Source organism: Ictalurus furcatus, chromosome 15 (genome assembly GCF_023375685.1).
Source record: "Ictalurus furcatus strain D&B chromosome 15, Billie_1.0, whole genome shotgun sequence".
Taxonomy (NCBI): Eukaryota; Metazoa; Chordata; class Actinopteri; order Siluriformes; family Ictaluridae; genus Ictalurus; species Ictalurus furcatus.
The window spans coordinates 701,574-718,672 of record NC_071269.1 but is presented as its reverse complement, the minus strand read 5'-3'; the positions used below and the strand labels follow the sequence as shown (position 1 = coordinate 718,672).

The window sequence follows — 17,099 nt, the reverse complement described above, 5'->3', positions numbered from 1 at the left end:
ATTTGAATGTTGAACTTGGAATTATTTGCAGTCTAGCAGCCGGGAGCCGCCATCTTGGACCACACACCAGGTCTCGTTGAGTCTTGCGTTACGCAGCCATCCTCATCTCTTTTATAATAATCTCATTCTCAGTTTACAAAAAAAGAAAGAAAGAAAAGGAACAAGAAGCAGAACTGGAACAAAAAAAATCAAACAACTGGAAGACATCAATATAAATATGAATTAATCTTCAATAATGTTCAAGAGTAACACTGTATAACACATTATAATACTGATAGTCTGGTGTAGACCTATATATCCTAGTAAAATAGAAACACCAGACACAATGACATTTGAGGATGAGTCAGGAGTTGGTGATCAGTGCATTTTGTTGCCATGTCTCAAAAACATACAATTACACTAAAGATGGATATTGCTTAATCTGTGGTCATGAGCAATGCATATATAGTAACTGTATTTACGTACATAAAACACAAAATAAAAGTCTAAAAAAATATCCACAAAAATTTGAATTTATGTAACTAGCTTAGGTATTAGAAATAGCTGAGTGCAGATTAAACACTCTTTATGCCAAACAACTCCTCTGAGGTCTGAACAGAATAATACAAACCAGGCAAAGTTTATATGCAGTTAAATGTAAAAGGAATGTAATGCATAGATGCAGGAAACCTCTTAGGATGGTTTCTGAATTTGAAGCTGGATTCTGGAGTATGAGGGACAGTCTATCAGATCAAAAGTAATAAGTAGTACTGGTGCCGTTAATGTGAAAGAAAAACTGTTCCACTTATTCCTGTTTAGCAAGCCTTGCTTCTAAACCCGCCTTTTTTACTAACAGATAAAGCTAACAAACAGACAAAAACAAACTTGTTTCAGTTCCAGAAAGGTAGTTATTCAAAAGTCACTGAGGATGCTGATGTCAGCAAACTCCTGGTGGTAGCGGTAAGAAAACAAGCCAAGGAGGAAGGCCCATTTCAGTGTCAAGAAGCTCCAAACACAGGAGAGATAAAAACTCTTGGTGTCTGACAATGCTGAGGATAAGAACAGGTCAGATTAGTGCCTTTACACAAAGTGGTTCTTGCATAGTTTCAGATTAATCAGACACTCCAATGATTATGTGTCCACTGGCCAAGCTAACTTTTCCATAAAGAGCTACCACAGTTACTTAAATATACCAAATAATATACCAAAGTGTCCTCATGCACAAAAATGTAATAACCTCACCTTGATTTTGTGTAATAGCCAGAGTCATAAACGTTGCAAAAGCAGCAACAGCTAACATGGAGAAAAGTGAACTGATAATCATGAAGAGCTTGAGTCCCTTCAGCCATGTGCGCCAGTAATCCTGAAGGTACATGATGTGTGTGACCAGCACCCAAAGGGCCAGCACTCCTGAAAACACACACACAACTTTTTATCTCATCTGGAGCAAACACTAAACTATTACGTCTGCAAAGGGTATGTTTAAGTATAAAGGACTACTAGCATTCACACCCTTGAACTTTTCCCACATGTTGTAGTACTACAACTTTGAACAGAAATGAAAACATTAGAAAAAATTAATTAGAGAAGAAAAAAAACCCTCTAAGTGTTGCTGTGAAACCCCTAATCACAACCAGATGCTTTCAGAAGTCACATAATTACTTGAATACCGTATATCCTAAGCATACTAATAAATAAGGCAAATGAAAAAAAGGAAATTTCTCTAGGGATGAGGCCAGATGTATAACTATGACCATGGAAGGTACAGCTGTAGCCAGTTGTATCTATATTTAATGATAGTTAGTGCACATAGCAGTGTTTCCCATTAATTACCTAGAGTGTGCCGGCCCACCACAGTCTAATTTGTCCTGCCAGTTTCATAATGAACCAAAAATATTTTTACACTTGTCATAACATAAAACATCTTCATTATGCACCGTTGCGTCGGAACAGCATCGCTCGTCCTATCTCTGACATCCCAGTCAGTCAGACCACTCCACCCTACTCCGCTCCCCTCCCCTCCCCGCTGCTGTTCGCACGCATGCTCACACCCACTGGATCCACCTGCTGCATTGTGGCGGCAAATCCGAGCGCGTTGTTGACACTTACGCACACACTGTAAATTACAACCGCAAAAGAAAAATACATGTACACGCGTGGAAAGGGGAGAATTTGCATGCTCGTTTTAAACCATCACACACGTGATACTGTGCTGCGAAAAATCTATATGCATAAGCAAAATCATTCCTCACACCCATGAGCTGCGTCTTTTCTCAACTATTGCTTCTGCTCACGCGAATACATTGGCTGATTCTCAATTCTGTGAACAAACTCGGAAGGACAGGAGGACTTCAAGAGGGTTCGGTGCACTCAGGTCTGCATCCGATGTATCGTCGTTATCAAGAACACATCCAGGTAATTCCATGCGTTCCCTGTACTATGCTCTTGAGTATCGGAATTGAATTTCAGGGGTGGATGATGACGTAGAACAAGTTCACAAGGACACAAGATTGCATAAGAACGCATACTGAGAAACAGCCTTTTTCTTTCTGTCAGCAGTGGGTGGGCCCAACTAAGTTGACTATAACCACAAATATCATTGGCTAACTCGTTTTTCCAGAAATCAGTTCTGATTGGCTGTCTGACACTGTGATGAACCATTAGTGAAGTTTCCTGTTCTTCATGAGAGACATATGCTGCATCCGAATAGCCCTACTACACAGTAGGAAAAAAGCACAATGTCAAAGGAGTAGTATGTCTGAATTTTCAGTATTCATAAAACAGCAGGCAAGAAATACCCGGATGACTTACTGCTTCGGCCAAGATTCTACAGTAAAGAACCAGTGGACACTGTGGATAATGCGCTATCCCATAAGGCAACGGGACTGGCACAGAAGAGCTGTCAGAATCAAAAAAAGGCACATCGGCTCTTTTGAAGTTACAGTTCACATGACAATGCCAACATGGCAGATGTAGTACGTTTGGATTGTAATCATGCTTACCACTGATTAGTACCAACTGTATCAATGGCCAAGCAGAAGGTACTGAATCGAATGCAGTAGGTACTGTCATATAACCCCAGAAAAGTTGGGACGCTGTGTAAATTTAAATAAAAACAGACTGCAATAATTTGCAAATCTCATAAACCCGTGAACTCAATAGAACATAGAAAACATATCAAATGTTTAAACTGAGAAAATTTACCATTTTAAGAATAAAATGAGGTAATTTTGAATTTGATGGCAGCAACACATCTCAACTGAGGGCAACAAAAGGCTGGAAAAGTAAGTGTTACTAAAAACAAACAGCTGGAGGAACATTTTGAAACTAATTAGATTAATTGGCAACAGGTCAGTAACATGATTTGGTATAAAAAGAGTATCTTAGAGAGTATCTTCACAGACAATGAGTTCTGGAGGTGTTTCTGAGCCCATGCAGTGATTTCCATTACAGAATCATGCCTGTTTTTAATACAGTGCCGCCTGAGGGCATGCATTGTTGATTTTCACCCTTGTCCCTTGCGCACAGAGATTTCTCCAGATTCTCAGAAACTTTTGATATTATGTCCTGTAGATGATGAGATATTCAGAGTCTTCACAATTTTACATTAAAGAACATTATTCTGAAATTGTTCCACAAATTGTAGACAGTTTTTCGCAGATTGGTGAAGCTCCACCCATCTTTACTTCTGAAAGACTCTGCCTCTCTAAGATACTCTTTTTATACCCAGTCATGTAACTGACCTGGTCCCAATTAACCTCCAGCTGTTTCTTTTTACTAACACTTACTTTTCCAGCCTTTTGTTTCCCTTTCCCAACTTTTTTGAGACGTGTTGCAGCCGTCAAATTTAAAATTACCTTATTTTTTTCTTAAAATGGTAAATTTCCTCAGTTTAAACATGTGATGTTTTCTATGTTCTATTGTGAATAAAATACAGGTTTGTGAGATTTGCAAATCATTGCATTCTGTTTTTATTTACATTTTACACAGCGTCTTTGGAATTGGGGCTGTAGTACGCGATTTCGGATGCAACCATGGCTTCATCCACGGACACTCTTCATGTGAGTCATTTATTTTGAATATTTTATACCCTTGCAACACACAATGTAATATAATACATGTTAATACAGGATATATTTACCAGTTGTTAATAGACAGGAAGTGTTCTACCAGTTAACTAGCTAGCCTTTGCATTCTTGGAATGTTAATAGATAGTGATCTATCCATTCAACACTTTAAGCCAACAATTACCTAAAAAGAGCCACCACTGAAGATTACGAAGAAGGCAAAATTTCCATATGTGCAGTATATTAAAGCAATTAATTATAGTTTAAGTACAACTTATCTGATTAAAAGTACAGATGTTGCTGAGGTGTAGGGAACCTTGTACATCAGGCAGAAAGGAAAATAATGAAACACAATCGACAAATCTTATTTACAAGATAAGAATATGACTTATAACTAAATCTTTCACTAAAATGAGTATTTCATCGCCTTGAAACGACAATGGAGTCATTGGCTTCAAGTCACAACAGCAAAGTCACAATCCGCTGTTACTAAGCCATTGATTTATTATCTGGGGGCTCACAGTTAATTTTGAGTCTTACTACATGAATGTTTATCGATATGATGATGATATCAGCTTGATGGATCGCTATCTGTTAATATTCCAAGAATGCAAAGGCTAGCTAGTAAACTGGTAGAACACTTCCTGTCTATTAACAACTAGTAAAGATCCCCTGTATTTACATATATCATATTACATAATGTAGTATGTTGCAAGGGTATCGATCAAAAACTAATAATAAATAAAAAATAAAATGCTTCACATGAACAGTGTCAGTTGAGTGTCCGCGCCCGAGAGCATCAGTAGCCCACAGAGGGTCAGAGGTCAGAGGTCCAGCCACTACACTCTCACAGAATCCTGCCGGAAACACTGCATAGTCAGTTTTCTAGTCGCATTAATCACGTTATGATTTAAGATGATGAACTACAGCGAGCACATTGACTAGTCAGTACTACTTTTACAGGTTGACATGTTAATATTAGTACACAGCTCGCCATAACCGGCTCCGTGTTTACCTGATAATCCGCCCATAGCCGCCGTCCACGGCTGTCTGTAAACTACAGTCCAAACTATAAAAGCCGAACCTCCTATCAGCATGCCGAATGTAGCATAGACGATGCTAAAGTACGCCCTGTTCGGTGCCATAAATGTTACAATTATATAATATGTTGTTTAATTAAAAATATCTAAACATTTAACCAGCGTCCTGAGCAAACACTCGCAAACAGATTCCAGCGCCGTGTGATGACGTCATACCGCAGCGCTGTTTCAGAACCAGAACTCGACTTCTTCTGCACATGCTCTCTGACTATTTAATGCGTCTAGCGCCATGTACCGTTTAAAACCAAAAACAACAGCATTACCACTAATAATAATAATAATAATAATAATAATAATAATGAAATCACAGCTTCATGATCCCTGGTTCAGTCCTGAGCTTGGGTTATTGTTTGGGTGGATAGGATTCCTCTGGGTTCTCCAGTTCTCTGGTTTCTCCTGTGCACAAAGCGAGGTCCATAAAGACATTGTTTGCCAAGGTTGGAGTGGAAGAACTTGAGTGGCCTGCACAGAGCCCTGACCTCAACCCCACTGAACTCCTTTGGGATTAATTGAAATGCTGATAAGGCCTCAGTGCTCATGGTCAGGTATCCACATACTTCAGGCAATATAATTTTCAAATAATCAGCTAATCAGCTGTCATCTTACTGAACAACCTGGGGTTCTTTAATGTTGATCAAACTATTACCAATTTTAAGAATCTACTCAAAATGCATCCTGATATAACCTGTTTTCAACTATTTTAACAATATTTCTATTTTAATAATGAATGTTTATGATTTGAATTTTACATTTTAGTTTCATACTACTACATGTTGATACTATTTTGAGCTGCATTTGAAATTATTCATGGGAAAATATGTTCCATGTAGAACACACACAGGCATGCAAAAGATTTGTTTTCTTGTGAGTTTTTTGAGTGCTTCGATGACTCAGAAACCCTATTCAGTTTAATATAGTGTCTAGATGTTATGTCATTTAAACCCACTGTATTGCATGATGTAGAACGCTAGACGTTAATAAAGCAAATTACTTTTTTTTTTAAGCAGTTTGATTATGAAGAAAATCTGTCACCTGAAGGCATAGTACTGGCTTGATATATCGGTTGGGACTAAAGTCATGGCAGTGTTTTCATTTAACAAGTATTGATCAATAACATTATCATGAATGCTATCCCATACAAAAGATTACTGACCACACAGCAGTCCATATTACACTCAATAATAAATTAGCTTTTAGCATTTTTATTATAGTGACCTGTGTAATAAGCATAAAAGCCCAGGGTTGTGCCTTGGCCCTTCTTCATTTGATTACTATGGGAAATCTGTTCAAGTTGTATAATATTAGCAAGGGAAACTGAAATGGAAATGATTTGTGACAATGTCTGACACACACACACACACACACACACACACATCATAAAGATGAATATGCGCATACATACACAGAGCCACAGGAGGCACTTCACATGGCCAATCCGAGAATGGCAGGAAGTTGGTAAGTGTTTTACTCTCACCCGCAAGAAATCAAAAAGCATCTGCATCCTCTGACAGTCTACTGAACAGCAAGGCGAGAGCAAATAGCAAAGAGAAGAAATTTAAAAAGAAGAGAAATATGAACCCTGCTTAATTGAGTGAAACAAGAAAAAGAGGTATAGATACACAGGTACCTAACAGAGCTGCAAGTAAGTACACTTATAAAGCTCATCAACAGTCAATTTTGTGATGAATTTTGACAAACTTGATGCATTGTGCTAGCTAGACCTTAAAACCAAGAATCATTTGTTATATATGAGATATAATAATATTAATATAGTGACAATGAGCACATCATATGAACTTGCTTGTTGATTCATATTCAAGACTCATTATAGATGTAAAAATGTGTGTGTGTGTGTGTGTGTGTGTGTGTGTGTGTGTGTGTGAGCGTGAGAGTGAAAGTGTCCACTGTTCTTTGTATTCCTCAGTGATTTTTCTTCACTGATTTTAATCCAACATAGCTTGGTAAACAAAGAGATATTTGTAAACTTGATTAGAACAGGAAGATTAGTTCTGTAATGTTTTATTGCATTGTGTTGGTAAAACAGTCATTGTTTGAAGATGGTACAATTTATATACAGGAAACAGTGAATAAGTGTGTCTTTGAAAGATCGAAAGCCACAAAGAGAGCAGTAAAGAACTCAACCGCCATCTCTCTTTGGTATCATTTGGTATCTCTGGTATCATTTCTACAATTTAGTTGACAAACACACCTTTCATTAGTTGGCAACAGGTTCTGAATAGGAAGGAAATGTGAAAGGGAAGGGTGGCACTAGAGAAACAAGGGATTTTGATTATTTGTATTTCATGCTGTTCTAAAGCAGAGCTGCTCAAGAGAGATGTCCTTATGTATGTGTCTGTGGTTTGCTTAACTTGAATGTATCTATGAAAGCGTCTGTGCATCTGTGCACATGTGTGTGTTTATGTGCCTTCTAAAAACCAAAAATAACAGCACTAAGGCAATGAGGAAAGAAACTACATTCCAACCGGCTGATGATGCAGTACAGGAAATCCTACTCCCACTCCCATAGGAACTGTGTGCACACGTGTGTACACAAATTCATTTCAATTCAATTCAAATTTCATTTATATAGTGCTTTTAACAATGGGCATCGTCACAAGGCAGCTTTACATAAATCTGGATATACAATTTTAATTAAAAATGTAAATTTATCTCTAATAAGCAACCCAAAGGTGGCAGTGGAAAATTCCCTGAGATGAAAAGAGAAAGAAATCTTAAGAGGAACCAGACTCAAAACTGAGTTTGAGCATCATTAGAGTTTTACCTTTAAGTCTATTGTATAAAACTGAAGTGACCAACTGCTCAAATGTGCATACTTGAGAGTAAACTGTTCTTAGCAATTGCACTCTTCAGGCTATCCAAGGAAGAACATCCACAGCCATGTTTAAGGTGTCTGTGTGGTATCATCCACAGTAATCTCATTGTGATCTTTAGGCTATAAGTGTGGGGCCATCCTCAGCAGCAACAATTGATTTTCAGGTGGCGAAAAATCAAGCGGAAGTGGGGCATCAGGATGGATCAGGCACGGCTGTAGGGCAGAAGGTGTCCGGTTCACTGGTATCTCAGGAGTAACTTTATTTAATAAAAGGTTAATTTATTTGATAGATTTTAGGGTTAAAAACTAACATTCCACCCAGTACTGTGCAAATAGCTTCATTATAACCCCACTGATGCATAAATCTTTCAAAATCATTAATCAGGATTTAAAACTTCAAATCAAGCAAAACTCGAGCTTTCACCAAACTTTTAAAAACCATGTCCATTTCTTTCCCTCCTCTACTTTCTATCTTATTTGTCCTTGTGATATAGATATAGTGTATGAGTGGGTATGTGAATGTGTATGTGATCGTGCCCTGCGATGGATTAGCACCCCGTCCAGGGTGTACCCCACTTTGTTCCCCCGTCTCCCTGGGATAGGCTCCAACGTGTCAAAAAAATTTTCAGTAAATATATTTCCAAAGAGGTTATTCACATGAAATTTTCACCAGACATCAGTTTTACCTCAGGAAATCGAGAAATATAAAGAATTCACAACATTAAAGTCCATAAATAATGTTATGTGTAATAAAGTGGAATGACACAATTCCATGGCTGAAAGGGACCTCTGAAGTTCAGCATTAGCTTCCTCTGGCACCTTCGGCAGCTTTGTATAAAATGTACTGCCTAACTCATCCACTTCTGGACACTCACTCTTAGACAGTTCTGAATAATATAACACAGCTCTTTTCCTAATTTCATTGGGCTCTGTTATTTCTGTCCAAGTCAATGATTGTAATAAATGAATATATCAGCTTTGACCATTCTTTTTCTCTAAACTAAAGAAGAACTGAGTCAGGCCATCCATCTGCTCAATATTTTCTAATCGAGAGCGAACCTAAGCCCCCTGTGCTTTAATGTCTGAAAGGTCATCTAGGGCCTTCTTTTTAGACTTGAGGAGCTCGATTTCCTGTAGACCCTAATAAATTTTGCATTCCCACTATCTCAATCTCCAGGTCTCTCATTGACCAGGAAATATTCCTAGAAACACTGAGTGTGTACTGCTGGCACAGCTGCTGTATATCCATTTTATCATAGTTCCACCACTGTCAGCGTGAGCTATGTTCATGTTTCTTAGACCTAAACTGTTTCCAAAATTTAAATATCTCAATAAAAATCTTATCTTGCAACAATGAGGCATTAAAGTCCCAATATTCACTTTTAGATTTTATATTCGCAATGCTGTAAATGCTACAGTCAACTAAACAGTGATCCCAAAAAAAAGTTTCAGCATCAAGTCAATCCCCGCAAGTCAATTCGCTGAATTCCACACCGTGGAAAGATTTAAATGAAGAGGAGTTGACAAAAAAGTCTATATTGCACAGAAAAATATATTTGTAGAGTAGTATATTTCATATCCAGTTAATGTTAATATATAAAAAGTTGATATTATATATTACCAGTTTGATGTCAGTGATGAAGTAGAAATGCTTGTGTTTGTGGAGAGTGAATGTGAGACTAACAGGAGGATTTTTAGAATTCAGTCAATGTTAATATGAATTAATAACATTCAATAAGTTAATAATCTTACTTTAATCTTCAGACTTTAGTTCATATTTTAATGTTAATTAGAGTAATGTGTGTTGTGTTTATGAGACCAGTTACTGTGAAACAACTTGTTGAAATGGAGAGAATAAAGTTTTTATTTGCATTTCTTTCAGAATTCTTTTAAATTAATTATTATTAATATAAAGGAAGGCATAAAAGGCAGAACTATCGGTATCGTCCGATATCATTCTGAATAATCGGTTATCGTATCAGCTGAGAAATTTAATATCAGTGCATCTCTAATAATAATGATTGAATAAATAAATATATATATATATTTTTAAGCAGAGCAGCAGGCCAAATCAGTTGTCAGACAACATGCTCCTGATGTCCAGTCCGGGCCTGCTCATATGATAGGTTTTAAATGTTTTTTAAAAGGACAGCTACACCCCCACTAGATACATTTTTATGACTGAAAATAACTTATCCATCCTATTCCATTATACACTGTCACGTAATAGAGGCTGAGATGGAAGCAAGTGCAAGTTAATTAGTTTAATCCAATAAGTACAAAAGATCAGGCAGAAATCAAGGTACATAGGCAGGCAAGGGTCAATCGATCAGGCAAACTGTCTAAACTAGGCAAGGCAAAGGGACAAGGTCATAAACGAGAACAAGGTCATAAACGAGAACAAGGTCATAAACGAGAACAAGGTCAAAACCAGAATAAACAAACACAGCATCAAGGCTTGGTAACGACAGAGACAGAAGGCAACTGAGCATATACTTCACAATGAGTGAATGCATTGAAAGTCCTTTTAAACTGTGGTTGTGATTGTGCTGTGAATTGGATGCAGGTGTGATTAGAGTGAAGGCGAGTGTTCTGGGAATTGCGGTCCATGGCGGCCATGTTTGTAGGCCGCAGTGCAGGATGGGAAATGTAGTCACAGTTTTGCCGTGATATGACATCCACTCAACCTTATTCTTGAAATCACTGTTTCCTGAACTAACATAACATCAAATATCTTTCATTAGTTCATAAAGCATTATTCTCTTACGTTCTCGGGCACCATTTATATTAAGAGCGCCCAATCCTACTCATGGAAAAATTTATAAAGACCACAGATGAGCAAACCAAACACAAATGCCTCAAAAGAAATATGAAAAGATCAAAATGCTTCAAATTCACCATTCAGTATATTCAGCTTCATCCTCTGAACAATTTTCTTCAATCTGTAAATCTCTTGATCAGTAAAACTACCCCACACCGTTTTCTTTCATCAACATTCCAGCCAAATTAATAAACAATTCACGATCTGAGTAATAATCTTCCACTCTCACCCCTTTCATTCCTTCAGCTGTCTGTAGGAACTTTCTAATATTTTCAAATATATAGGCACGTCTGACAATCTCTTTTGCAAGGATAAATTTACAGACTCTGATGATTCACTCCCACTTTCTGGGGCAGACTCATCAATATTACTACTCATATCTGAATCCATCTGGCTTCCAGCATTTTCAACACCTTTTCCTAACATTTCATTCCCAGTTATATTCCTAGCTCTCTTCTCATGGTCTTTTTTCTTTATTTTCTGTTTAATTGCAGGTGTTTAAAAGACACTTTCATCTCCTACCAAGTCAGTCTCTTCCTCACCGTCTACTGCAGCCAAATTGGCATCCATAATTGCATCACACTTTTCCACGGTATTTGTTTTTCCACTTTCAGTCACAACATCATTCAATTTTTCCTTACTAAGGCCTCCATTATCACTACCATCCCTTTTTTCTATGGCAACGCTAGATCCTTCAGCAATTGCTAATTGTAACTGATCCTCATTTTTGTCTGTACTTCTCTGTCCCTCATTTGTATTCTGAGGTGGTACCTGATCTCCATTCTCAGAACATGCTCGAATCGCATGTCCTAGCTGCCTACAGCCAAAACACTTCATATTTTCTGAGGTTGCATAGATGGTATAATCACAGTTGTCTATCTTAAATTTCATGGCTAAATTTAACTCCTCATTTCCATTCTTTTAAATCATGTGCACTTGCCTTTGGAATGATACCACATGCTTCAGCTGGGGTGATCTCCAACCTAATGAGATTTTTCAAATTTTAACACAATTCTACCATGTCTTGTTAATTCTCTTTCAATTATGTCATCTCTGATAAAAGCTGGAATATTTGAAAGTGTAATCTTTTTGGCTGGATGGACCAAAGGCGTTACCAGGTTAAACACACCATTAACAACAATCCCTTTCACTACAATGTCATGAACTTTCTTCACATTATCCAAAAATATCACTATGGTGCTGTTCGTACTAGCTGCTGACATGAATGTTGGTATATCCAACCACTTCAGCAACTGCAATAGTACATTCCTCAACGAGTTATCTTGCCCATCGGCATTGCTCTTGTTCAACACCTCCAACGCTTTACAACACGTTTGCCCAACAAAAGCTTTTTCACAACCAAGCAGCCCAGCATACACAGAATGTTCCCATAACATTAGCATATGGTTCCCGTTTGGTTATTTTTTTGGGAACCATCCTAGCGACCACTCAGAACACCCTAGAAACCGCCTAGCAACCACCCAGAACACCATAGCAACCACCAAGAACACCCTAGGAACCACCTAGCAACTGCATAGCAACCACTCAGAACACCCTAGTAACCACCTAGCAACCACCCAGAATACTCTAGCAACACCCTAGCAACCACCCAAAACACCCTAGCAACTGCCTAGCAACCACCCAGAACACCATAGAAACCGCCTAGCAACCACCCAGAACACCCGAGCAATCACCTAGCAACACCCTAGCAGACTTGCTTTCTCAAGCCAACCTCAAAGTTTGTCATGACAAACTTTACCTATCTAGTTATTATGTTATTTGTTCAAAAGGTATGATCCAGTATCTGTTAACATTCTAACTAATGCTTTTCTGTGCTCACCTTGGATACTCTTCTCAGCATCAACCCAATGCTGTAGTTTCTGTGTGGTGCACTGTGATACATAACAGATGTTAGTTCAACAGATCCTAGGTTTGAATCCCACAGGGTGTGAGTTCTTAAAAGTATCTTTTGTCATTTGTTTCCTTTCTTTTGTCGCTCAGCATTGCACTAACCTTTCAACCTCTTGGCATACAAATCAATGCCTCTGTTCTGTTAATTTCCTGTTCAATCTTATTCTCAGCTGTGCTTCTGAACCCATCTTTTACTCATTCATGTACATTCTATTTCTCCTCTTTGTGTTCTTCAGGCTCTGCATTGCGCTTGCTGTGCCTTTGGTTGCCTGGCCCCTTTAATCGCTGCTTGCAGCTATATTTAGGGGCCAAGCACCGAAGGTGCATAGGCACCTATTGTATTCATTAGTTTTCCTATTATTATTAGTTTTTGTTAGTTTTCTTCTTTATTTATCTTCATTATTATTAGTTTTTGTTAGTTTTCTTTTTCTTCTTTTTCTTCTTCTTCTTCTTCTTCTTCATCTTCTTCTTCATCTTCTTCTTCGTCTTCTATTCTGGAAGTTTATGGCAGCCCATAGAACCGCTTGTGGGAAAGTTGAAATTAAATTTGGCACAGAGATAGAGGACAGGCTGTCTGTTAATACAGCAAATTTGGAGTCTCTAACTCAATCCCTCTAGTCCCACCAACTGTCCAAATTTGCACTCATGACAAAAATTTATTCACAGAATTTTGATAAAGCATAGCATTTTCAAATAGCACTTCAACAAATTTGATGAACACGCATGAACTTTGATCAACAAATTTGATGAACTGATCAGGAGATAGCAAAAATGGCTTATTTTGCTTATAACTCTTGAACGCTTTCCTGCATGATAACCATCATGCCCAGATGTTACCTGAGCAGCACCACATACTGGAGAAAATTTCTAAGAAGTGGCTATTTTTAGTTATTTTTAAAATAAATGGGTTTTTTTATGATTGAAAGTTTACATTTTCTAACTCCTCACACCCTGTATATCGGATTCTAACCAAAAACATAAAACAAAGCTTCTTTTGCTGCTCATGGTGCCGATAAGTGGCTTAACCCTGGTATTGCTGCTTGCAGCTATATTTATTCTTCTTCTTGTTCCGCTCTTGAGTATATGGTGGCCCATAGAACCGCTTCTGGGAAAGTTATGGAATTTGGCAGACAGATAGAGGACAGTCTGATGTGTTAATACAGCAAATTTGGCATCGCTATCTCAATCCCTCTAGTGCCACCAACTGTCCAAATTTTTACTCATGTTTATATTAATAACTTTTGACGTGTGAGTCTTAGAAACAAATTTCTTTTCCCCTCTGATTCCTTGCGTCAAGACAATTTGAATGGACTTCATCTGTCATGAAAGTTTTTCCACCATTTAGAATTTTCTGAAAAACTTATGTTTTGGAACTCGTCCTAGGCCGTTTGCCGTTTGCCGTTAGCTGCAGTGTTTCGGAACAGCATCTTGTGGTCACGAGATATGAAAAAAGCACATTTTTGCTTATAACTTCTGAACAGTTTGTCAAAAAAATATCAAATTGGTGTCATTATAAGTCAGTGGGGTGTTCCGAGTCCAACAATATAAAAAATTCCTACAGTATCTCACAAAAGTGAGTACACCCCTCACATTTTTGTAAATATTTGATTATATCTTTTCATGTGACAACACTGAAGAAATGACACTTTGCTACAATGTAAAGTAGTGAGTGTACAGCTTGTGTAACAGTGTAAATTATCTGTGCCCTCAAAATAACTCAACACACAGCCATTAATGTCTAAACCACTGGCAACAAAAGTGAGTACACCCCTAAGTGGAAATGTCCAAATTTGCCCCAAAGTTTCAATATTTTGTGTGGCCACCATTATTTTCCCGTACTGCCTTAACCCTTTTGGGCATGGAGTTCACCAGAGCTTCACAGGTTGCCACTGGAGTCCTCTTCCACTCCTCCATGACGACATCATGGAGCTGGTGGGTGTTAGAGACCTTGTGCTCCTCTACCTTCCGTTTGAGGATGCCCCACAGATGCTCAATAGGGTTTAGGTCTGGAGACATGCTTGGCCAGTCCATCACCTTCACCCTCAGCTTCTTTAGCAAGGCAGTGGTCGTCATGGAGGTGTGTTTGGGGTCGTTATCATGCTGGAATACTGCATACTGATCATGCTCTGCTTCAGTATGTCACAGTACATGTTGGCATTCATGGTTCCCTCAATGAACTGTAGCTCCCCAGTGCCGGCAGCACTCATGCAGCCCCAGACCATGACACTCCCACCACCATGCTTGACTGTAGGCAAGACACACTTGTCTTTGTACTCCTCACCTGGTTGCCACCACACACGCTTGACACCATCTGAACCAAATAAGTTTATCTTGGTCTCATCAGACCACAGGACATGGTTCCAGTAATCCATGTCCTTAGTCTGCTTGTCTTCAGCAAACTGTTTGCAGGCTTTCTTGTGCATCATCTTTAGAAGAGGCTTCCTTCTGGGACGACAGCCATGCAGACCAATTTGATGCAGTGTGCGGCGTATGGTCTGAGCACAGACAGGCTGACCCCCCACCTCTTCAACCTCTGCAGCAATGCTGGCAGCACTCATACGTCTATTTCCCAAACACAACCTCTGGATATGACGCTGAGCACGTTCACTCAACTTCTTTGGTCGACCATGGCGAGGCCTGTTCTGAGTGGAACCTGTCCTGTTAAACCGCTGTATGGTCTTGGCCACCTTGCTGCAGCTCAGTGTCAGGGTCTTGGCAATTGTCTTATAGTCTAGGCCATCTTTATGTAGAGCAACAATTCTTTTTTTCAGATCCTCAGAGAGTTCTTTGCCATGAGGTGCCTTGTTGAACTTCCAGTGACCAGTATGAGGGAGTGTGAGAGTGAAGACACCAAATTTAACACACCTGCTCCCCGTTCACACCTGAGACCTTCTAACACTAACAAGTCACATGACACCGGGGAGGGAAAATGGCTAATTGGCCCCAATTTGGACATTTTCAGTTAGGGGTGTACTCACTTTTGTTGCCAGCGGTTTAGACATTAATGGCTGTGTGTTGAGTTATTTTGAGGGGACAGCAAATTTACACTGTTACACAAGCTGTACACTCACTGCTTTACATTGTAGCAAAGTGTCATTTCTTCAGTGTTGTCACATGAAATAATGATATAATCAAATATTTACAAAAATGTGAGAGGTGTACTCACTTTTGTGAGATACTGTATGTTGGCCATTTTGGATGTCAGCCATTTTTAATGTCGGCCATTTTGAATTTAGTCATAAAAGGATGTATTTTACAAACGACTTGGCGTATCATTACGAAACTCGGTATATGTCTTTGGCACCACGTTCTGAAAGGACTCAAAAAGTTTTGGGACAAGTACAGGACAAGGATTTTTATGATTCTTTTTTTATTATTATTCAGCCATAAAACTGATAGTGCAGACCAAACTGCACAATAGAGCTGAAACTTTGAGGGAAGATAGTTCCCCAGACTACTACAGTGTTGCAAAATTTCAGCCTGATCAGCTAGATGGTGACGCTATAGTGAGCATGTTTAGAAAAATGTCCATGAATCGTTTTTCACAGACTCAAGTGTGGAACGAAACTTGGTGGACCTGTTTGAATCTTGGTCTAGGAGGTTTGTGCAAAGTTTGAAAAAAATCGGCCACTATTACGATTTTTGTCTGTGTTAACGGTTGTATATAATGCAATGTTTTGAACAAACCCAACTAATATATATCAAATGATACGTCTTCTTATTCTAAAAAAATTAACCTATTGTAGGACAATACTTTGGAAGTCTTAGATCAATAGTTATCAAAAAAAGTTTCCCTTGCAAGGGCAAATCAAAAGGTTTGAAGTGGGCATGGACTTTTAATTAAAAGGCTAAAACTCTTGAATGGAATGAGACATTTTCACCAAATGTGGGGTACTTATGTAAGATCTCCGTCTGAGGGCACTTGTCAAAAATGGAGGCGTTTGGCCACTTGGTGGTCCTATAATAGTAAAAAAAACTTGAAAATCGCTGTGTATATGGTGTGTAAATGATTGTGTATTAACAGTGTTATTCACTGTTTCAGACATACACATTTTTGTATCTTACATTAGATCTCCAAATTTTGAACAACTTTGCTTCAGGACCACTGCTGTCAATCAAATCATTCATTAAATATTTGAGATTATTTCAAAAATCTAGTTGCATGTGCAGCTCATCTATAATTCTAAAGAAACATGCAAACTTCTATTGCTATCGAACAATAAGTGGTGCAATAATTGTTAAAAAGCTTTAACAACAACATATTTTGTTTAGATTTTTTTTAGTGAATTTAGTGAATTGCCTGTATGGGTTGTAAATGGTCTTTTCCATCTCTGATCTAGGTGGTTACAGGCTAGTTAAAGAATACATAATACCTTTTTACACATGAG

General features: G+C 38.4%; 1 protein-coding gene across 4 annotated transcripts; it reads right to left on the bottom strand.

The window, feature by feature from the left end:
• Positions 1-687: 687 nt before the first annotated feature.
• slc48a1a (solute carrier family 48 member 1a) lies at positions 688-5,280 on the bottom strand. Of its 4 annotated transcripts, XR_008387967.1 has the most exons (5): positions 5,062-5,186; positions 3,959-4,903; positions 2,982-3,074; positions 2,232-2,878; positions 1,253-2,095 (listed from the first exon to the last, which is right to left on the bottom strand). XR_008387967.1 is itself a non-coding variant. In XM_053643896.1 (3 exons), exons 1-3 carry the CDS (start codon positions 5,189-5,191, stop codon positions 892-894), a joined length of 435 nt encoding a protein of 144 aa, XP_053499871.1. In that variant the 5' UTR covers positions 5,192-5,280; the 3' UTR covers positions 688-891. The 4 variants fall into 4 exon arrangements, 1 of the variants encoding a protein (XP_053499871.1); XR_008387965.1 differs by having other exon boundaries at positions 1,253-2,878; XR_008387966.1 differs by having other exon boundaries at positions 1,253-2,878; positions 4,809-4,903.
• Positions 5,281-17,099: the final 11,819 nt, after the last annotated feature.